This window comes from Mercenaria mercenaria, chromosome 15 (assembly GCF_021730395.1).
Source record: "Mercenaria mercenaria strain notata chromosome 15, MADL_Memer_1, whole genome shotgun sequence".
Taxonomy (NCBI): Eukaryota; Metazoa; Mollusca; class Bivalvia; order Venerida; family Veneridae; genus Mercenaria; species Mercenaria mercenaria.
The window spans coordinates 51776113-51801081 of record NC_069375.1 but is presented as its reverse complement, the minus strand read 5'-3'; the positions used below and the strand labels follow the sequence as shown (position 1 = coordinate 51801081).

Below are 24969 nucleotides of genomic sequence, written 5' to 3'. Positions count from 1 at the left end.
CATTACAAAGAAATTGGTCCTTTTACATATATCCATAAACACACACAAAATTTATTAATGAAACCCAAAATGTTAGTTTGTTTTGTCTGGTTTCACGTCGCACCGACATAGTTTTATACAGTCAAACCTGTGTTAAAGACCACCTCTGAACAGAGACCACCTGTCTCTAAAGACCACATGTTTTGTTTCCCATTTTATCATTTACAGTGTATTTTAACCTGTGACCACATTTTGGCTCTCCCAAGAGTGGTCTTTGTAGACAGGTTTGACTGTAGTTCATATGGCGACTTTCCAGCTTTGATGGCGCAGGAAGACCCCAGGTGCCCCTCTGTGCATCATTTCATCACAGGCGAGCACCTGAGTAGTACATGTACCACTAACCTTCCTTAAGCCAGCTGGATGTCTTCCTCACATGAAGAAATCAATGCCCCGAGTGAGGCTTGAACTAACATCTGTGAGGGGCAAGTAATTTAAAGTGAGCAACCTTAACCACTCAGCCACGGAGGACCCCCCCCCCCCACCCCCCGCCCCCTCAAACCAGAAATATCTTATTTTAATTTACACATCATACAAACAAGACAATAATACACATGTAATTATGGCATACTTTTTGCTGATTTCTTAAAAAAAGCCTTAAAGGAGGGCACTTTTTGGTGATAATGACGATTTCTTAGAAAAAAAAAGTACATATTTTGGTGATAATGACAGATTTCTTACAAAAGGAGTACATACTTTGGTGATTTCTCTAAAAAGGTGGAAATATCTCGACTTACCCTTTTTCTTTGGTTGTTTAGGGGCTGTGTAAGTCAGTGATTCATTCCCTCCTTGGTGCCCTGCTTTGTCCATCCCAAACAAAGCTCCCAGCTTAGAACTGTAAATATAATTATTATAATTTTAAATTAAGTTAAAAAAGTAACTACAACAAATAATGTTGTATCTTGTGAGTAAATCCAGATTGTGAGTTTCCTGTAGACAAAACCAACTAACACTAATCTTACAGGAGTACTGAAATATTGGGAATAAAAGAGTTACCACCCCTGAACATATTACAACCTCCCTATTACAGTAAAAACATATACTGAAGAACTGGCCTGCCTAGTCCCTTGTAGTCATTTTTTCTAGCGGATAAAATAGCTTTGTAAAAAAGTTGTCTAGAGCAGACATCATTTACTTTGTGAGATGGCTCACATCTTGGAAAGGGAAAGAAAGAGAGACAGACCCTTGAAAAACACAGGACCTAGGTTCAACAACTTTGCTAGAAAACTACCTAGACAACCCTAGCAAGTACTGGTATACTACAGGAATCCAAAGACTGGGAATTGATAGTCGACCAAGAGAAGAACCTGAATTTTCCTGAGAAGGCAACACTTACGAACCTCCAGACAGATCTGGTGACATGGTTTAAATCTCCATAGCGGGGTATCCTTGTAGAGTTCACTGAGCCCTGGGTGGAGGGAATTGACAAAGCATACATGAACTGAAGATGGCGAAGTATAAAAACCTGGCAGACATATGTAGGGAGGAGGCTGGAAGATATGGATTTTCCCAGTAGAAATTGGATGTAGGGGCTTTCCATCTTAGTCAGTATGGTAAATGCTAGCAGGGGGCATAAAAGGAAAAGTCTGGAAGACCCTTGTCCACACTCTTCAAAATGCTGCAGAGAAAGTGTCCACTTGACTCTGGTAACAACACTGGCCTTTCTTTTCATCATTTCCGGAAAGTCCCCTTCACTGATTGAATTTGGAAAATATCTCTGCAAATTGTCGAAACTGGGAAAAAAATGAAAATTAACAATAAATATATAAAGAATTTTGTTGGATAATGTGGGATGGCAGCTTAATAATTCTTCATGATATAAGTAAGTGTTGTCTGCTTACTGAAATACACATGAATGTTGACAAAGTAGTAACACTGTTGTAAAATACAGTAGCAAAAACCCTAAAAAGTAAAAAAAAAAAATAATTTGAAAACTACAAGATGCTTTTGTAGAAAAGCGCATGCCTCCCCCAATGCATATTCGTATAGGCAAAAAGTCAATAGAGGACAGGAGCGAAAGTCAAAGAGACACTGATGGTTGGCTGCAATAAAGATCATCTACCTGGCATGTCCAATCATCCCACTAAGTTTCAACATTCTGGGCCTAGAAGTTCTCAAGTTATGAATTGGAAATGGTTTTCCATGTTCAGGCCCCTGTGACCTTGACCTTTGATCGAGTGACCCCAAAATCAGTAGGGGTCATCTACTCTGCATATCCGATCATCCTATTAAGTTCCAACATTCTCGGCCAAGTGGTTCTCAAGTTATTGACTGGAAAGTGTTTTCTATGTTCAGCCCCCTTATGACCTTGAACTTTGATGGAGTGTCCCCAAAAGCAATAGAGGTCATCTACTCTGTAAGTCCTATCACCCTATGAAGTCTCAAGGTTCTAGGTCAAATTGTTCTCAAGTTATTGACCGGAAATGGATTTCCATGTTCTGTCTGCTGCGACCTTGACCTTTAATACAGTGAACCCAAAATCAATACAGCTGCAATAGGGATCATCTACTTGGCATGTCCAATCATCCTACGAAGTTTCAACATTCTGAGTCAAGTGGTTCTCAAGTTATTGATCGGAAATGGTTTTCCATGTTCAGGCCCCTGTGACCTTGACCTTTGATCGAGTGACCCCAAAATCAGTTGGGGTCATCTACTCTATATGTCCAATCATCCTATGAAGTTTCAACATTCTCAGTCAAGTGGTTCTCAAATTATTGATTGGAAAGTGTTTTCTATGTTCAGGCCCCTGTGACCTTGACCTTTGATGAAGTGACCCCAAAAACAATAGGGGTCATCTACTTTGTAAGTCCTATCACCCTATGAAGTTTGAATGGTTCTCAAGTTATTGACCGGAAATGGATTTCCATGTTCTGTCTGCCGCGACCTTGACCTTTAAAGTTATAATCCTGTTCAAAATCACTGTTAAAAGAAAACAAATAACTTAGTAGATTTGTAGAAAACTGTCTAATGAACAAATTTATCCGTTAGTTAGACTTGGATGGACAAATATTGTTGAGATACGAATGGATATAAAATCATAAAATATTTAATGACCCGCTGGTCCCAAATTAACTCGCCAGGCTTCACCGATTTCCGTAAATCAACGAAGACAGTGTCACATGACAAAAATTTAAATACGTTGAAAACAACAATGGTGGATTGGGCGTGATAGGATTTTGTGTAATGACAGCAGATAAATGTAGAAATTTACAAATATTTTGCTTTTCTCTGCCCTTTCTACAAAAAAATACATTTACGTTATCAAATTAAGCCTGTTGTTCAATAAAAGGAAAGACAGTTTACCAGAAAATACGATACGGATGTGCTAGACATGTTGTTGTTGTGTTTCTTAAAATAGATTTAGCGTGGCTCTTTGTACGGTCCTGTACAAACAATCATTTAGCGTGGCTCTTTGTACAGTCCCGTACGAACAATCAATTCATCTACATCTGCACGATAGTCCCCACAGATGATAAAAACATATATTTCAGGTTAGAACAACAGTTATCTAGGCCACTCCTGAACTCGTTAAGAGTAGCACTGGATTTTACATGATCTGGTAGGTTGTTCCAGAGTCTAATGGTTCTGAGAAAGAATGAGTTCATGTGATAATGGGTGCGAGAGGAGGGAATATGAAAGTTAAGGTCCCTAGATTCTAGTAGGTACTGTTGATCTACAAAAACAATGGAATGATGTATTTTATATAAAATAATTAGGGATGTGAAATTTCTCCTTGTTTCTAACGTTTGCCATTTAAGTGTGATGCTTCATCTACAGTCATAGTTAATTTGAACATATCTGGCTGCAGCCTTATCGAAAGTAACATTTTTATATACGTCTCCATCGGCAGAATCTATCAATTTACAAGTAAATTTATCCAGCCAATGTCTTCGTGAACGGACGTTTTATGCATTGCTGTAGAAAAATGACCTTCCTATTACATTCACTACGGAATCCTATCTGGCCAGGATTGTAACTTTAATAGAATGACCCCAAATTCATTAGGGGTCATCTACTCTGCATTTACAATCATCCTATGAAGTTACAACATTCTGGGTCAAGTGGTTCTCAAGTTATTGATCGGAAATGGTTTTCCATATTTAGGTCCCTGTGGCCTTGACCTTTAACAGAGTGACCCCAAAATCAATAGGGGTCATCTCCTCTGCATGACCAATCATCCTATGAAGTTTCAACATTCTGGGTCAAGTGGTTCTCAAGTTATTGATCAGAATTGGTTTTCCATGTTCAGGCCCCTGTGACCTTGACCATTAATACAGTGACCCCAAAATCAATAGGGGTCATCTACTCAGCATGTCCAATCATCCTATGAAGTTTCAACATCCTGGGTCAAGTGGTTCTCAAGTTATTGATCGGAAATGGTTTTCCGTGTTCGGGCCCCTTTGATGGAATGACCCCAAAAACAATAGGGGTCGTCTACTCCATAAGCCCTGTCACCCTATGAAGTTTGAAGGTTCTAGGTCAAATGGTTCTCCAGTTATTGATCGGAAATGAAGTGTGACGGACAGATGGAAGGACCGACGGACAGGGCAAAAAAAAAATGTCTCCCCCAGTGGGGTGGGGGGGGGGAACATAATTTAACTTTAGAATTGGGAAAAAAACATACTTTTTAGCTTTGGGACTAACTGCTTTTATTGGAGGTAATTTTAAAAGCCCTGTAACATGATGAACCAACTTAACAGCCATCAGAGATGCTGTAGTGACTGATCCTCACTGCCTGCCCAACTCCCTCCCCACATCTGGAAGACTTATTATGCATACCAGGGCAAAACTTTCAGGGATAGGCTAAAACTTGGCTGATGACATACACAATCAGCAATAAAGCTGTAATTACTTAATTAACATTCTTACCAAGAAAATTTAATAATCAGTTTTGTGAGCCACATATTTATCCTTGAAAACACAGAAGCAGAAAATGTTAAATATCAAAAGAATTTTAAGTTCGAAAGGGGACATAAAAGGGGACATAATTTGACCAAAATGTATATCAGAGTTATGGGACTTGATGCTATCAACTAGTTTTATAACCCCGAAGAAACATGTTAAGTTTCAATTCCGTATCTGCATTAGTTTTGGAGATAGTAACTTGCATGTAAAACTTTAACCAGAATTTTCTAAGTCCAAAAGGGGGCATAATTTGCCCAAAATACATGTTAGAGTTATGGAACTTGACCCAGTGAGGTTGGTAATTGACCTAGAAAAGGAATAAATAAGTTTCAAAGCTATATGCCTTTTGGTCATAGCTGTATGTTCTTGCACGCAAAACTTTAACCAGGATTTTCTAAGTCCAAAAGGGGGCATAATTTGCCCAAAATACATGTCAGAGTTATGGCACTTGATTCTATCAAATAGTTTTATAACCCCAAAGACACATGTTAAGTTTCAATTCAATATCTGCATTAGTTTTGGAGATAGTAACTTGCATGTAAAACTTTAACCAGGATTTTCTAAGTCCAAAAGGGGGCATAATTTGCCCAAAATACATGTCAGAGTTATGGGACTTGACCCAGTGAGGTAGGTAATCGATCTAGAAAAAGAAAAAATAAGTTTCAAATCTATATGCCTTTTAGTAATAGCTGTATGTACTTGCACGCAAAACTTTAACCAGAATTTTCTAAGTCCAAAAGGGGGCATAATTTGGCCAAAATGAAAGTCAGAGTTATGGCACTTGATGCTATCAACTAGTTTTATAACCCCGAAGACACAATGTGAAGTTTCAATTCAATATCTGAATTAGTTTTGGAGATAGTAACTTGCATGTAAAACTTTAACCAGAATTTTCTAAGTCCAAAAGGTGGCATAATTTGCTCAAAATACATGTTAGAGTTATGGAACTTGACCCAGTGAGGTTGGTAATTGACCTAGAAAAAGAATAAATAAGTTTCAAAGCTATAATATGCCTTTAAATGATAGCTGTTTGTACTTGCATGCAAAAACTTAACCAAGGTGTGACGCCGACGCCGACACTGACACCAACGTCAGGGTGAGTAGAATAAACAAGAGGACCATGATGGTCCTGAATCGCTCACCTATCCCCACATGACCCAGTGTTGAACTGAGTATGACGTCGTTATTTCTATTATTTGACATAGTGACCTAGTTTTTGAGCACATGTGACCTAGATATCATCAAGATAAAAAATTCTGACCAATTTTCATGAAGATCCATTGAAAAATATGGCCTCTAGAGAGGTCACAAGGTTTTTCTATTATTTGACCTAATGACCTAGTTTTTGAAGGCACGTGACCCACTTTTAAACTTGACCTAGATATCATCAAGGTCAACATTCTCACCAATTTTCATGAAGATTTCGTGAAAAATATGGCCTCTAGAGAGGTCACAAGGTTTTCTATTTTTCGACCTACTGACCTATTTTTTGACCGCACGTGACCCAGTTACGAACCTGACCTAGATATCATCAAGCTGAACATTCTCACCAATTTTCATGAAGATCCATTGAGAAATATGGCCTCTAGAGAGGTCACAAGGTTTTTCTATTTTTAGACCTACTGACCTAGTTTTTGACCCCACGTGACCCAGTTTCAAATTTGGTCTAGATATCATCAAGGTGAACATTCTGACCAATATTCATGAAGATCTCATGAAAAATATGGCCTCTAGAGAGGTCACAAGGTTTTTCTATTTTTAGATCTACTGACCTAGTTTTTAACCCCACGTGATCCAGTTTCGAACTTGACTTAGATATCATCAAGGTAAACATTCTGACTAATTTTCATGAAGATCCATTGAAAAATATGGCCTCTAGAGAGGTCACAAGGTTTTTCTATTTTTAGACCTACTGACCTAGTTTTTGACCGCACGTGACCCAGTTTCGAATTTTACCTAGATATCATCAAGGTGAACATTCTGACCAATTTTCATGAAGATCCATTGAGAAATATGGCCTCTAGCGAGGTCACAAGGTTTTTCTATTTTTAGACCTACTGACCTAGTTTTTGACCCCACATGACCCAGTTTCGAACTTGACCTAGATATCATCAAGGTGAACATTCTGACCAATATTCATGAAGATCTCATGAAAAATATGGCCTCTAGAGAGGTCACAAGGTTTTTCTATTTTTAGATCTACTGACCTAGTTTTTAACCCAACGTGACCCAGTTTCGAACTTGACCTAGATATCATCAAGGTGAACATTCTCACAAATTTTCATGAAGATCCATTGAGAAATATGGCCTCTAGAGAGGTCACAAGGTTTTTCTATTTTTAGACCTAATGACCTAGTTTTTGACCCCACGTGACCCAGTTTCGAACTTGACCTAGATATCATCAAGGTGAACATTCTGACCAATACTCATGAAGATCTCATGAAAAATATGGCCTCTAGAGAGGTCACAAGGTTTTTCTATTTTTAGACCTACTGACCTAGTTTTTGACCCCACGTGACCCAGTTTCGAACTTGACCTAGATATCATCAAGGTGAACATTCTGACCAATTTTCATGAAGATCTTGTGAAATATTTGGCCTCTAGAGAGGTCACAAGGTTTTTCTATTTTTAGACATACTGACCTAGTTTTTGATGGCACGTGACCCAGTTTCGAACTTGACCTAGATATCATCAAGATGAACATTCTGACTAACTTTCATAAAGATCCCACAAAAAATGTGACCTCTAGAGATGTCACAAGGAAAAGTTTACGCACGGACGGACGGACGGACGGACGACGGACGCCGGACACCGCACGATCACAAAAGCTCACCTTGTCACTTTGTGACTGGTGAGCTAAAAATGTACGCCGACTTAAGAAGAACGATTCTGTTTCTTGAGATAAAATTCTGAATATCCAGTTAAATGAGTAAATTTTTTTCACAAATAGCAGTCATTTTGCGATGCTGTTATTCACTGTTAAGATATATGACACAATAGCTATGTATTATGTACATAGTGGATCCTAGCATTGAAAGTCTTCCATTTCTGAACTGAAGCGGGAACAGACTGTGCCCATCCCTACTGGTCATGCATTTAAACAAGAGGACCATGATGGTCCTGAATCGCTCACCTATCTCCACATGACCCAGTGTTCAACTGAGTATGACATCGTTATTTCTATTATTTGACATAGTGACCTAGTTTTTGAGCACATGTGACCTAGATATCATCAAGATAAAAAATTCTGACCAATTTTCATGAAGATCCATTGAAAAATATGGCCTCTAGAGAGGTCACAAGGTTTTTTTTATATTATTTGACCTAATGACCTAGATTTTGAAGGCACGTGACCCACTTTTAAACTTGACCTAGATATCATCAAGGTGAACATTCTCAACAATTTTCATGAAGATCTCGTGAAAAATATGGCCTCTAGAGAGGTCACAAGGTTTTTCTATTTTTAGATCTACTGACCTAGTTTTTAACCCCACGTGACCCAGTTTAGAACTTGACCTAGATATCTTCAAGGTAAACATTCTGACCAATTTTCATGAAGATCCACTGAAAAATATCGCCTCTAGAGAGGTCACAAGGTTTTCCTATTTTTAGACCTACTGACCTAGTTTTTGAAGGCACATGACCCAGTTTCGAACTTGACCTAGATATCATCAAGGTGAACATTCTGACCAATATTCATGAAGATCTCATGAAAAATATGGCCTCTAGAGAGGTCACAATGTTTTTCTATTTTTAGATCTACTGACCTAGTTTTTAACCCCACGTGACCCAGTTTCGAACTTGACCTAGATATCATCAAGATGAACATTCTGACCAATTTTCATGAAGATGCATTGAGAAATATGGCCTCTAGAGAGGTCACAAGGTTTTTCTATTTTTAGACCTAATGACCTAGTTTTTGACCCCACGTGACCCAGTTTCGAACTTGACCTAGATATCATCAAGATAAACATTCTGACCAATTTTGATGAAGATCTCTTGAAAAATATGGCCTCTAGAGAGGTCACAAGGTTTTTCTATTTTTAGACCTACTGACCTAGTTTTTGACCCCATGTGACCCAGTTTCGAACTTGACCTAGATATCATCAAGGTGAACATTCTGACCAATTTTCATGAAGATCTTGTGAAATATATGGCCTCTAGAGAGGTCACAAGGTTTTTCTATTTTTAGACCTACTGACCTAGTTTTTGATGGCACGTGACCCAGTTTCGAACTTGACCTAGATATCATCAAGATGAACATTCTGACCAACTTTCATAAAGATCCCATGAAAAATGTGACCTCTAGAGTGGTCACAAGCAAAAGTTTACGGACGCACGGACGCACGGAGGACGACGGACACCGCGCGATCACAAAAGCTCACCTTGTCACTTTGTGACAGGTGAGCTAAAAAAATATATATATACTGGCTAAGAAACCAGTAGTCAGACAGGACCAGTTTCAGGGCTTGTGACGCACTGGTCGAGAGGGCTAAGATGCTTTCCTGCAGAGGTGAAGGCCCTCTGCATAGTCTACACCAATTCTAGCAAGAGCTGTCAAAAGAGACAGCGCGCTTGACTATTTCGATGCTGGATAGTGAAACTGGGCATATCTGAGGAAGCCGGAGCTGTGACTGGAGTGTTTAGTAACTCCAATGGTGGATGAAGATGTTGCACAATAGCCTGAGTCTGTGTCAAAATATTAAGTTATAAGAGAGATAAAGATAAAGAGTATCAAAACACTAAATAAGTAAAATTCTAAGCAAAAAGGGGGCATAATTTATGAAATATTGGTGCAAGAGTTACACACCTTGTGTCATATGATGTGGGTGATGATGTGGAACAACTACTTCAAGTTTGTATCAAATCCATTTAGTAACAAGAGGGCCAAGATGGCCCTAGGTCGCTCACCTGATAAACACACCATAACAGTGTAAACATGTTTGACATAGTGATTTCATGGAAACAAATATTCTGACCAATTTTCATTAAGATTGGATCAAAAATGTGGTCTCTTAAGTGTAAACAAGTATTTTCTTCAATTTGACCTAGTGACCTAGGTTTTGAGCTAAGATGACCTATATTGGAATTTGACCTAGATTTGATCAAGGCAACAATTCTGACTAAATTTCATCAACCTCGATTAAAAAATACAGCCTCAATCGCATACAATACGTTTTCTTTGATTTGACCTAGTGACCTAGTTTTCGACCCCAGATGACCCATTTTCAAAATTGGTCTAGATTTCATCAAGGTTATCATTCTGACAAAATTTCATGAAGATCAGTTGAAAAATACAGCCTCTATCGCATACACAAGGGTTTTCTTTGATTTGACCTAGTGACCTACTTTTTAACCCCAGATAACCCATTTTCAAACTCGGCCTAGATTTCATCAAGGTAATCATTCTGACCAAAATTCATGAAGATAAAATGAAAAATACAGCCTCTATCGCATACATAAGGTTTTTCCTTGATTTGACCTAGTGACCTAGTTTTTGACCCCGGGTGTCCCATTTTCGAACTTGGCCTAGATTTCATCAAGGTAATCACTGTGACAAAATTTCGACCAAATTTCATAAAAGTCAATTGAAAAAAACAGTCTCTATCGCATACACAAGATTTTTCTTTAATTTGACCTAGTGACCTAGTTTTTGACCTCAGATAACCCATATTCAAACTCGACCTAGATTTCATCAAGGCAATCACTCTGACCAAATTTCATGAAGATCAATTGAAAAATACATCCTCTATTGCATACACAATGTTTTTCTTCGATTTGACCTAGTGACCTAGTTTTTGACCCCAGATGACCCATTTTCGAACTCAGCCTAGATTTTATCAAGGTAATCATTCTGGCTAAATTTTATGAAGATCAGTTGAAAAATACAGCCTCTATTGCATACACAAGGTGTGTCTTTGATTTGACCTAGTTGCCTAGTTTTTGACCCCAGATGACCCATTTTCGAACTCGGCCTTGATATTATCAAGGTTATCATTCTGACCAAAATTCATGAAGATCAATTGAAAAATACAGCCTCTATCGCATACACAAGGATTTTCCTTGATTTGACCTAGTGACCTAGTTTTTGACCCCAGATGACCCATTTTCGAACTTGGCCTAGATTTCATCAAGGTAATCATTCTGACCAAAATTCATGAAGATCAATTGAAAAATACAGCCTCTATCGCATACACAAGGTTTTTCTTTGATTTGACCTAGTGACCTAGTTTTTGACCCCAGATGACCCATTTTCGAACTCGGCCTAGATTTCATCAAGGTTATCATTCTGACCAATATTCATGAAGAATAATTGAAAAATACAGCCTCTATCGCATACACAAGGTTTTTCTTTGATTTGACCTAGTGACCTAGTTTTTGACCTGAGATGACCCATTTTCGAACTCAGCCTAGATTTCATCAAGGCAATCATTCTGACCAATATTCATGAAGATCAATTGAAAAATACAGCCTCTATCGCATACACAAGGTTTTTCTTTGATTTGACCTAGTGACCTAGTTTTTGACCCCAGATGACCCATTTTCGAACTCGGCCTAGATTTCATCAAGGTTATCATTCTGACCAATATTCATGAAGATTAATTGAAAAATACAGCCTCTATCGCATATACAAGGTTTTTCTTTGATTTGACCTAGTGACCTAGTTTTTGACCCGAGATGACCCATTTTCGAACTCGGCCTAGATTTTATCAAGGTTATCATTCTGACCAACATTCATGAAGATTAATTGAAAAATACAGCCTCTATCGCATACACAAGCTAAATGTTGACAGACGACAGACGACAGACGACGGACGACAGACGCCGGACATCGAGCGATCAGAAAAACTCACCTGAGCATTGCTCAGGTGAGCTAATAACTGAGATATAGTGAAAATGCATCAAAATTAACCTTAAATTCTAAGTAAAAGGGGGCCCAATTCATGAAAAATTGGTGCCAGAGTTATGCACCTTGTGTCATATGATGTGGGTGATAAGGTGGAACAACTTTTTTAAGTTTGAATCAAATCCATTCAGTAATATAAACTGAGATAGAGTGAAAGTGCACCAAAACTTTAACCTGAAATTATAAGTTAAAAGGGGGAATAATTAATGTAAAATTTGTACAAGAGTTATGGCCCTTGTGCCACATGATGTGAGTGATGATGCTGAACAATTGTTTTAAATCTGAATCAAATCAATTTAGTAATAACAGAGATAGGGTGAAAGTGCACCAAAACTTTACCTGAAATTCTATGTAAAAAGGGCCATAATTCATGAAAAATTTGTGCAAGGGTTATGAACCTTGTGTCATATGATGTGGGTGATGATGTGGAACAATCATTTTAAGTTTGAATCATATCCATTTAGTTATAACTGAGATAGAGTGAAAGTACACCAAAACTTTAACCTGAAATTTCAAGTAAAAGCGGGGCATAATTCATGAAAAATTGGTACCAGAGTTATAGACCTTGTGCCATATGATGTGGGTGATGATGTGAAACAATATTTTAAATTTGAATCAAATCCATATAGTAATAACTGAGATAGAGTGAAAGTACACCAAAACTTTAACCTGAAATTCTTTAGTAAAAAGGGGGATAATTCATGAAATATTGGTGTGGGAGTTATGACTCTTATGCCAGATGATGTGGAATAACTATTTTAAGTTTAAAGCAAATCCATCAAGTAGATACAGAGGTAAGTGTAAACAAGAGGGCCATGATGGCCCTATATCGCTCACCGACTTGATCTGGCCTACTGACCTAGTTTTTGACCCCACAAGACCCAGTTTCGAATTTAACCTAAAGATCATCAAGACAAACATTCTGACCAAGTTTCATATAGATTGAGAAACAACTGTTACCTTAAGAGTGTTCACAAACATTTCCTTTGATTTGACCATGTGACCTAGTTTTTGACCCCAAATGACCCAGATTAAAAGCGGACCTAGAGATCATCAAAACAAACATTCTGACCAAGTTTCATAAAGATTGAGTCACAACTGTGGCCTCTAGAGTGTTCACAAGCTTTTCCTTTGATCCGGCATACTGACATAGTTTTTGATCCCACATGACCCAGATTCGAACTAGACCTAAAAATCATCAAGATAAACATTCCAGCCAAGTTTCATAAATACTGGGTCACAACTGTGGCCTCTAGAGTGTTCACAAGCTTTACCTTTGATCCGGCATACTGACATAGTTTTTGACCCCACATGACCCAGATTCGAACTAGACCTAGAGATCATCAAGACAAACATTCTGAAAAAATTTCAAAAAGATTGAGTCACAACTGTTGCCTCTAGAGTGTTCACAAGCTTTTCCTTTGATCTGGCCTACTGACCTAGATTTTGAACCCACATGACCCAGATTCAAACCTGACCTAAAGATCATCAAGATAAACATTCTGCCCAAGTTTCATAAAGATTGAGTCAAAACTGTGGCCTCTAGAGTGTTCATAAGCTTTTCCTTTGATTTAACTGGGGGACCTAGTTTTTGACCCCATATGACCCAGATTCGAACATGACCTATATTTCGAGATCATCAAGACTAACATTCTGACCAAGTTTCATAAAGATTGGGTCACAAATGTGGCCTCTAGAGTGTTCACAAGGCAAATGTTGACGGACGCCGGACAATGACCGGTCACAATAGCTTACCTTGAGCTTTTTGTGCTCTGGTGAGCTAAAAACTTTAACCAAGGTGGGGACGCGGAAAGATGGCGACGCCGGGGTGAGTAGGATAGCTCTCCATATACTTCATATAGTCAAGCTAAAAAGAAAAACAAAAGGATGAAGGCAATATAAACATTTTTATGTATTCATTCACAGCCTGTCACAACCAAGCATCCAAGACGGCAGGCCATGTTAATTTTTTGTGAGATTGGTGCAGTAAAACATTTTAACATTTTAAAAGTTTTATATATTGTAAGTTAGGTGGAGCTGCTGATGCTGATGACGGAACTACGGTTGGCAGACTTATCACCCCAAGACTGTTCCTCCCAAGACTTATCACCCCCAATATGGGGATGAAAAGTCTGTTGTTTTATAGCATATGTAGACTTTTCACCCCACCCCCCATTATGTCTTTATAATATGTATTATAATGAGTTTTAAAATTAATACATTTAAAAAATAAATTTTATTTTATTGTTGTCAATTAGTAGTTATGACCATAAACTTGTAACATAGCATGCATTTTGTTATTTACAAGATATCTTTTAATCCATTAATTTTGTTTATTCAATGATTGAACTTTTGATAATAGTTACAAAACTAAAAAGAATATTTTAATCCCTTTGTTTGATGTTCAGTGATGGAAAAAATGAAGGTACTTTTAATAATAATAACTACAAAAGTAAAATATTTTACTGATGTTAAATTTAGCCTTGTTGATCAAGGTAAGAGGATTTTAGAGGAAAGTTTGCTATCATATTTACAAACTTTGTTTTGAAAAGACATTGTAATTAAAATTAATATCATATGTATTTTTTTTTGTTCTTTAAAGGGGCAATCGGAATATGATTAGTTAATTATCTGTTTTCTTATGCTCAAATTATGAAGATGCAACAAACAACAAGGAGCTGTGTTCAATAAACGCTTGACGCCCCCAGTGGCATCCTTGTTGATAGATTTTGCACCTAAGTCCAGCACCTAAGTCCAAAACGAGGTCAAGGTCAAACTGAGGTCAGGTGATGTTTGAAGATGAGGAATGGTCAAATTTTACATCTGTATTAGTATCAGTTCAGGACAATCACTATATGCCTCTCGCATCAGTAGATGCTGGGGGCATAAAAACCTTGATCATCGACAAAGTTGCCCTATAAATACCTGAAAATTACATGGGTAAAATAATATATCTGTTCTATGACAAGATGTAACTTCTGCATGTTTTAGCTTTTTTAGATAACAATAGGGCCAAGATGGCCCTAAGTCCCTCACCTGAGTAACAAGCAATAACAGTGTAAACATGTTTTACCTAGTGATTTCATGGAGACAAATATTCTGACCAATTTTCATTAAGATTGGACAAAAAAATGTGGCCTCTCCAGTGTAAACAAGCTTATTCTTTGATTTGACCTGGTGACCTAGTTTTTGACATTATATGACACAGATAAAAATTCATTTGATATTTCATGCACACAAACATTCTGACCAAGTTTCATGTACATCAAATGAACAAAAGTGATAACAAGCTTTTCCTTTGATTTGACTGGGTGACCTAGTTTTTGATCCCATATGACCCAGTTTCAAAATTAGCCTAGGAATCATCAAGATAAACATTCTGACCAAGTTTCATGAAGACAGGATCATAAATGTGGCCTCAAGAGTGTTAACAAGCTTTTCCTTTTATTTGACCGGGTGACCTAGTTTTTGACCCTATATGACCCAGTTTCGAATTTTGCCTAGAAATCATCAAGATAAACATTCTGACCAAGTTTCATGAAGATAGGGTCATAAATGTGGCCTCTAGGTTATTAACAAGCTTTTCCTTTGATTTGACCTGATGACCTAGTTTTTGACCCGAAATGACCCAGTTTAGATCCAGGCCTAGAACTCATCATGATAATCATTCTGTGCAAGTTTGTATCAAATCAAAGCATAAATGAAACCTCTATATGGCTGAAAGGGCCAAACTAGAAAATGTTACCCCTTTCAGGGGCAGTAATTCCAAAACCCATGATGGGATCCAGCTTGTTTTCGAAAGGAACTGAGATCTTATTGTGACTTAAGTTGTGTGTAAGTGTGGTTAAAATCAAACATAAAATGTCACTTCTATCATGTTCACAAGGTAAAAATTAACGAATTTGGGCTCTTTTGTGGAAGTGGTCTCGATTTTTCCCTACGTCTAGTAATGAAAAAGTTACAATATAAGCTATTTATAGTAACAACAAAGGGAAGTAATTCTAAAGAAGGGAACTGCGCAAGACACTTCGTCTCATGATGGTGTATAATTGTGCCAAGTTACATCAAAATCCCTCTATGCATGAAGAAGATATGCTCCGGACAAAGTTTTCATTCTTGTATCCTTTGACCTTGACCTAGGGACCTGGTTCTTGTGCATGACACTCCATCTCATGATGGTGAAGAATTGAGCCAATTTTCATCAAACTCCCTCCATGCATGTAGAAGATATGCTAACCCTAACCCTAACCTAACCCTATTTTTAGTAACAATGACCTTGACCTTGATCCCAGAAACCCCAAAATCAATCCCAAGCTACAACTTTATATAAGTTTTCTATACACCAAGTTTCATCATGATTGCTCATTCCTAAGTTAAGTTATTGACCGGAAACCCTTTTTCTATTTTAAGTAACAGTGACCTTGACCTTGACCCCAGAAACCCCAAAATCAATCCCAGCCTTTGTCTTGATATAAGCTACATACATACCAAGTTTTATTCAAATATCTTTACCGAAACAAAAGTTATTGACCGGAAACCCTTTTTCTATTTTAAGTAACAGTGACCTTGACCTTGACCCCAGAAACCCCAAAATCAATCCCAGCCTTTGTCTTGATATAAGCTACATACATACCAAGTTTTATTCAAATATCTTTACTGAAACAAAAGTTATTGACCGGAAACACCAGTTTGACACCGCCACCGCTGCCGCCGCCCGCCCGCCCGACCGACATCTACCCCAATCTAATAACTCAGGTTTTCGTTGAAAACCTGGTTAATGATGTCTCTATATGGCTGCAAAAGATAAAATAGCAAATTTTGGCCCTTTAAGGGGCCATAACTCTGGAACCCATGAAGGGATCTGTCCACTTTTCGACAGGAACTGAGATATTATGCCAATTCAAGTTGTGTGCAAGTTTGATTAAAGTTGATTTTTAAAATGTGGTCTCTATCATGTTCACACGCCAAAAATAGCAAATTTTTGCCCTTTAACGGCATATAACTCTGGAACCCATGATGGAATCTGGCCAGTTTACGAAAGGAACCAAGATATTATGCCAATACAAGTTGTGTGCATGTTTGATTAAAGTTGATTGCAAAATGTGGTCTCTATCGTGTTCACAAGCCAAAAATAGGAAATTCTGGCCCTTTAAGGGGCCATAACTATGAAACCCATAATGGGATCTTGCCAGTTTTCAAAGGAACCGAGATATTATGCCAATACAAGTTGTGTGCAAGTTTGATTAAAGTTGATTGCAAAATGTGGTCTCTATCGTGTTCACAAGAAATTGTGAACGGACGACGGACGGACGGAAGGACGACGACGGATGAAATGCAATTACAAAAGCTCACCCTGTCACTACATGACAGGTGAGCTAATAAAATAAACAAATTTTATCTAAATATCAACACTAATTATGGTTATATTTCAATAAAAATATACTGACTTACAAATCATATATTTCCCGTAATATGCGTATCTTTTGAAAGTCAGTATAGATACATGTATCTTTTGAGAAAAATTGTATCAACTTGTATCAATTTAGTAACAAGTGCAATTTGAACACAGGCACGTGCAATTTCAATTCCATGATTTTTAAACATGTCAATTATATATATATATATTATTCCGTACTACACGTTTTAACTCGTAAGGAATCTTCAATTTTGAGAAATATATCTGTATTTGTAATGGAAATGAACTCTCCTAGGTAACACACTAAAACATATTTTAATATTTCATAATTCTAACACTTAATTAATTTAGACGGGTTGTATCCCCTGTTTCAAAACTATTTCAGTTACTTACAGATGGGTATAATAGAGTCAATGAAATTAAAAATGCGCCAACTTTTATGATTAATTACAATGATTTAATATTTAAAACGTAATAAAAATGATTTTAGAATAAAAACATCAATGCTTTGAACTTATCAAAGAATATGCCTTGAATCGGTCTTGTAGCCAATATCAGTATATGATAAAGTTATTATTTAACTAAAAAGTATGTGACTGGTATTAAAAATCTTTCAAAATGAAACCGAATGGACAAGATGATGATCATAAATAAATAAACATTTATTTCTTGGAGATATATACTCTTATTTCACTCATTCACGTAAGCTAAGAATATTTCCGTAAGATTGTAAAGATATAATCTCGTATACAGAAATAACTTTTAATAAACTTCTCTCAATTTTATTCATTTATGTTAAATCTGATTGAACAGGGTTACAAAAATGATAAAAAGTTGTTTATATTAGAGAAGTTTAGCTCGTGAAAATTCATTCACGAATGCGCAAATTTTCCGTGCGCTCGCCAAATTTAATCTTGTATAAAAACGTTCTTGAAACTGTTGGAAGACCCGATATCTGGCTAAATCAGCATGTCTTAGTGCATAGAAATACTCACAAACTTGTAAAACAAATTTTGATAGATCAATATAAGCAGCACTGGTACAGCCAATTACAACAATCCAATAAGGGCAGAATCTATTGTTCATTTAAACATACTTTAGAATATGAGAGATATTTTAATATTTTTCGAAAAGCGGATTATTTTAATCTGTTTAGATATCGTACTTGCAATAACCATCTCCCAATTGAAACAGCACATTGGGGATGTGGAACTGCGCACCTTGATAACACGTGCAGGCTCTGCGATTCTGAAGAACCAGGCTCTGAGCAACACTATTTACTTAAATGTACCAATTTTACCAGGGAAAGAAGCAGTTTTTTACAACATGTTAATATTTCTGATCATGTCCATTGTTTTGCGAAAATACTATCGAGCCACTCTGAAATACAACTCACTAAGCTTAGTAAATTTGTTTCCATTATTATGTCAAGTTTTAAATAGCCGTTTAAATATATCACTACTTACTGATCTTCATAAATACACGTGCATATTTCCAACTCTGAATTCCATTGAGTCATCTAACTACACAAAATAATTTGAGTCATAACTGAATAACCGCATATTGCGACATGTACTATTTTCTTTACTACAATGAAATAGTAAACTTTACAGATTTTAAAACAATGAAAGCATTACGTCAGTGTGAATCGCTATTTATGGGCTGTACGTCACTGCGAATTACTATATATAGGTCATACCTTGTCAGTATAGAAAGTTTATCATGTCAGTTTTTTTAAAATATTTACATGATAACTTCCATTCATATGGATTGTTTATGGTACTTGTTATTACCTTACATGTACATTTTATATTATATTATGATCAATTTAGCACACTCTTTCAACTGATACATGTATGATGTGTGAACATCTTGAAGGATTCCTCCATATAATTGATCAATTATAATTTTATACTCTAGAATCCTCTCAAAAACAAAATCAGCACAACATTCATCAGTAAATAAGGTGCTGCCAGAAGTGTTATTGTAGCTTCAGTCTTGGATGCAGTTCATCCCCATGTTGTAATATGTTTACATTGGGAGAAAATAAAGATATCTGTCTGTCTGTCTGTCTGTCGGTTAGCAAATTAATCCATTTATATTTTATCACATTTATTTATAAGTCTATTTCTGTCCATCAAAAGGTGTTGATTAGGCCACACCAAATTGATGTCTTGTTCTTCGGATTTTTTTTCAAAAATATTTGGGGCGAGCGAGCGAAAAAAAAATTAATTTTTTTTTTTCAAATCATTATTTTTTGAAGCGAGCGAAGAGCGATGAAATAAAAAAAGAGTAAATAATCACTTGTGTCATATTTAACACCAGATCAAGTGTATTTCTGTCCATAAGCCAGAAAAACAAATGTGTGTGAAGTAACATTCAGACAGCATTGTCTTTGGAGCACTGAATTTTTAATGTGTGATACAAACAATAGAAAGTAAGAAATATATCAGCGCTATTATTATTCTGAAATATCACTTAACAATTTTCTCTGCTCGTGACATTAGACCTCTTAACCCTTAAAGTGCTGGATAACAGGTATCTAGTACAAATGCAGATCACGCAGTACTCAACTGAACCTGCTAATCTGAGGTGGTACTATTCGGTGCTAAGTGACTAAGTCAGCAGGCTGGGTTTTACTGTCAGAAATCTAATGAAAATCCAGCACTTTGAAGGTTTAACAATACAAAGTATACAAAAACAAGTGTTGACACTTTTGAGTGACATATGAGCAAATGTCTACAAGTCCTATGTATTATCATTTATCATCTTTAATAACACTCGAAACAAATAATGTTAAAACAATCAATAAAAACAACAAGAGCTGTCACAGGAGACAGCGCGCTCGACTATTTCGATGCTGGATAGTGAAACTGGGCATATTTGATGAAGCTTGAGGTGTCACTGGAGTGTTTAATGACTCCAATGTGGATGAAGATAGTGGATAATAGCTTGAGTCTGTGTCAAAAGTATTAAGCAATAAGAGAGATAAGGATCAAGTGTATCAAAACATTAAATAAATATAATTCTAAGCAAAAAGGGGGCATGATTCATGAAATATTGCTGCAAGAGTGATGCACCTTGTGTCATGTTGAATCAAATCCATTTTGTAATAACTGAGATATAGTGAAATTGCATCAAAATTAACCTTTAATTCTAAGTAAAAGGGGGCATAATTCATGAAAAATTGGTGCCAGATTTATGGACCTTGTGTCATAGGATGTGGGTGATAAGGTAGAACAACTATTTTAATTAAATTTGAATGAAACCCATTCAGTAACAACTGAGATAAAGTGAAAGTGCATCAAAACTTGAACCTGAAATTATAAGTACAAAATGTAAAAAGGGGGGATAATTCATGAAATACTGGTGCAAGGTTATGGCCCTTGTGTCATATGATGTGAGTAATGATGTTGAACAACTATTTTAAGTTTGAATCAAATCCATTTAGTAATAACTGAGATAGAGTGAAAGTGCATCAAAACTTTAACCCGAAATTCTAAGTAAAAGGGGGGATAATTCATTAAATATTCATACCAGAGTTATGGACCTTGTGTCATATGATGTAGGAGATGATGTGGAACAACTACTTTCAGTTTGAATAAAATCCATTTAGTAATACCTGAGATAAAGTGAAGTGCACCAAAACTTTAACCTGAAATTCTAAGTAAATAGGGAGGATAATTCATGAAATACTGGTGCAAGAATTATGGCCCTTGTGTCATATGATATGAGTGATGATGTTGAACAACTATTTAAAGTTCGAATCTCATCCATTTAGTTATAACTGAGATAAAGTGAAAGTGTACCAAAACTTTAACCTGAAATTCTAAGTAAAAAGGGGGGATAACTCATGAAATATTGGTGCCAGAGTTATGGCCCTTGTGCCATATGATGTGGATGATGATGTGGAACAACTATTTTAAGTTTGAAGTAAATCCATCAAGTAATAGCAAAGATGAAGAGATAAAGTGCATCAAAACTTTAACCAAAGTGCGGACCCGGAAGGACGCTGATGCTGGGTCGATTAGGAATAAGGATAGCTCTCCATGCTTGGTATAGTCGAGCTAAAAGCCCGCATTTGAGAAACACACATGCCCCCGGCGGGTTTTACATGGAAAGATTCATCTTATTGTATAGCGGTAGGGAGACTACGTAGTCGAATCGGTGGCTGTGTCAGAGAACATGTTCTTCTGAAGTTCTGATAAATTACAAGCAAGGAGCGTTTAAACTTCGGAATTTCCTCCTTTTTTTTCCGTTCCTACTGATTTCGACCCAGCGCAAAAAATATGCCAGGTGCGGGCGGTTAAAAAAAATTAATTTTTTTTTTTCATTTCCCGTCAAATTGGTGCTGGAAATCCGACGAACAGGTAATCAGTTTGGTGTGGCCTTAAATCACAGCAACTGTGAAGAGATTAAAAAATTAACACTTAAGTCTATTTCTGTCAATCAAAAGGTGTTGATTAAATCAACACCTGTGAAGAGTTTAAATTATTGACTTACAATGAAACTAATGACTTTTTCTCAAAATATAATAATAGATAGCATTAATGTCTAGAAAAAAGTTTAATCATTAAGAAGTCACAGAATAAACTGAAGTTTAAAAAGATCCATTGATTAAGTTGACTATAATATTACCCTAAATTTAGGGTACCATAATTTATAGAATTATCGGCTGTCTTCATAAATGCCCTAACAACCTATAGGAAATAAAAAATTAAATCTCAAATAAAATATTTCACAATATCTTCAGTATATTAAAAGTCTAGGGTTTGTAAAACTGGGGGTGAAAAGTCTTGGGAGGAAAAGTCCTGGGGGTGAAAAGTCTAGGGGAGGAAAAGTTTTGGGGGTGAAAAGTCCGAAATTCCGGAACTACAGTGCAACCTCTGTAGAGCAAATCCCTTTGGGAGATACAAATATTGACTGTTATGTACCGTACATAAGGCTAGTCCAACTATAATTAAAAAGATGCATCATATCTATCAACCACAGGCAGTTTGATTGCATTATATCTATCAACCACAGGCAGTTTGATGCAACAATATTTAAACTATAGTTACAACAGTAGTGGTCAAACTAGGCAAAATTAATATACGGTATGATTAAGGGAAGTAACTACGGCAAAATGGAACACCCCCTTGCACTTTCGTTTCAAATCATTGCTTCCAGAAAATTTAAAGGGTCCCTTTCGTTACCCTCCGGGATTGAGAAAGTCTTGATCTTCGTCCTCCTTATCAAAGAACATCTTGCTTCTGTTTTAACTCAACGAAATAGCTCACAACATTTGAAAAAAAAAACAACATTGCCATCACATCAGGAAGTCATGAGATGTTGACAAAATGTACAGAGCTACATGTCATTCTAGTTTCGAATTAAAAACGAATAGACACTAGAAAAATGATAAATACAATAAATATTTATATAATGTAGATCTTTTATTATTTTCATGTCATTTTAATCACAGTCCTGGATTTAGGACAGTTTAAAATCATCTAGTAACAGTTTCGTATTTAACGTGTATTGGTCACACTACACTAAATGATCGATCCGTATAGGTTACATTCTACCAATTCAATTCCTTATTTATTCCATATTAATAACAAAACATTCAGACCTCATTTTCAGCACTTTAGAGCATTTCAATGATATGAAAACCATATATGGTCATTTAGTATAACATGTCTTCTTATTAAAAATAGAAAAATATTGACATGTTATGTTGAATATAAGAAAAATAATCTGTTCTGAGAAACATCACCCTCTAAAAATGCCCCTAAGAAAACAGTCATTTAGCAGTTACGCGTAGGTAGACATTTTTCGCAAAGAATAAAACTTATTCCAAGAAATTTACAATGAAAAGTGTCTAGATCTATTCTCAATACTATAAGCAATAAACAGAAGCCAAAAATTTAACTGTCACCTCCTCATGTCACTCATTATACCAGATTTCATCCATAGCATGGAACTACATTTTGGACTACTTCACATGTAACACTGAGTAGTCACTTCCGGTTTGGTGTAATCCGTTCTATAGGCATGAAGGGGGCAATTAGCCGGATATGCCTCCGTGGTCCACTCGAATGTAGTCCATATCAATATATAGTGCAATTTTCCCGCCTAGTAAAGGCCATTTTCATGCCAGATATAAGCTTTATTGATGCTTGATTGTAGAAAGGAATGTCCGCAGATGATTTTAAGCTACGTTATATGCTTCAAAAGTTGATTTGGAGCTGCGTTGTAAAATGAAAGTGAAAGTAGGTATTTCCTGATGTCTACCTACGCAATATTAGCGTTTTCATCACGTGTCTCAGTCACGTGACCATGGTTTCACTGCATTATGGTCAACCCCATATTTTTTGGGTATATTTTGATTGCCTAAAGACAGACCTTCAAGACAAGGGTAGTCTCGCAGGAAGTGAAAGGCTAGAAATCTTGATAAAAATATGTTATAAGTTGTTAATTTTATATAGAAAATAGTAGCGGAGGCATTTAATACCATCATACCTAAAGATAGTGTCTAGGGGTACAGATCCGTACCTCTAGAATTTGATTCTAGGGGTACGGATCCGTACCTCTAGACAAGCCTATTAGGGGTTTTCTAGGGGTACGGACCTCCTTTTTCTAGAGATTTAGGGTTATTTACATTTCAGATTTTGTTGAAAATGAAATAACAAGACTTCATCAGTATTCACCTTAAACTTGGATCTAAATGGTTTACAGATACCAACATCTACCCGATTGATTACATTTTCTTTCGAAACGTAAATAACCGAGGAACTCCAAATAAATCACGAGGATTCGAACTGGCAGAAAAAAAGATTAAACAAGCAAATTCGATGAATTGGTATCCCCCGCCGAAAGGGTTTGTGGTGAGGAATGGCAAAAAGATATATCCGGCAAAAAGTTAAGGATGTTAATAAGAAGCAAATAATTTCATTAGTCAAAATCAATTTAACAGAAAACAAATGTTTAATTAAAGAGTACATAATAAATGTATGATACTTTGATCCTGACTTAAGAATTTATTTTGAATGGGATATGCTTACTGTAATAAGCTTAGCTTTTAAAATTAAATGCAGTTAATTGAAATGTGAGCTTGAAGTTTAACTGGAATGAAATATTGTCTTTGAGTGGTTTGGCACCAGGTGTTGCTGTTTTACATGTACATTTGAACTTAAAAGATCAGATGTCCTTAAGAGAACACAGGTAAGATATCTTGAAACGGCTGAGGGCAAGGTTTGTGCAGTCACAACTTAACATGTTGAAGGTTTGAACATTTAAAAAAAAAAAGGAATGGAAATATATATATCTATATATAGATATATGTATATATTTATTTTTTTAGGGGGTGGGGGTGCAGGGGAATGGGAGAGGAAACAAAATTTCACATGTTGATTATAAATATTGATTGAAAATTAAAAATTAAAAAATAAAAAGGTAAAAGGGTGAAGTTGGAGTGGGGGCGGGGGGCAGAGGATGCATGATCAGTGGTGGGCATGACTGGATGGGGAAGTGAGGTGGGGGAATGGTACAACTTAGAAGGTTTGAAAAAAATCTAAAATAAGAAATGTTAAAAAAAAAATTTTTTGGGGGGGGGAGGGGGGAGGGGGAGGGGGTGTGACCAAGGCAAGTGGGTGACCAGGTGTGGGTGCGCAACTTCACATGTTTATAAAAAATGTTCACAGAAAAGAATGAAAGAAATTTA

General features: G+C 36.5%; 1 protein-coding gene across 3 annotated transcripts in view; it reads right to left on the bottom strand.

Annotated features, from left to right (window-relative positions):
• The window catches only part of LOC123563978 (FK506-binding protein 15-like), a 241413-nt gene extending 218796 nt beyond the window's left edge, over positions 1 to 22617 (bottom strand). The window contains exons 1-2 of one of the 3 annotated variants that reach the window (XM_053524018.1): positions 22460 to 22617; positions 774 to 871 (exon numbers count right to left, since the gene is read on the bottom strand). In XM_053524018.1, the coding sequence (XP_053379993.1) occupies positions 774 to 871; positions 22460 to 22509 (148 nt within the window). In that variant the 5' untranslated portion in view covers positions 22510 to 22617. Of the gene's footprint in view, positions 1 to 773; positions 872 to 1376; positions 2261 to 22459 lie in introns of those variants that run through there. The other 2 variants (XM_053524017.1, XM_053524016.1) reach the window with 2 other exon arrangements.
• Between the last annotated feature and the right edge of the window lie 2352 nt (positions 22618 to 24969).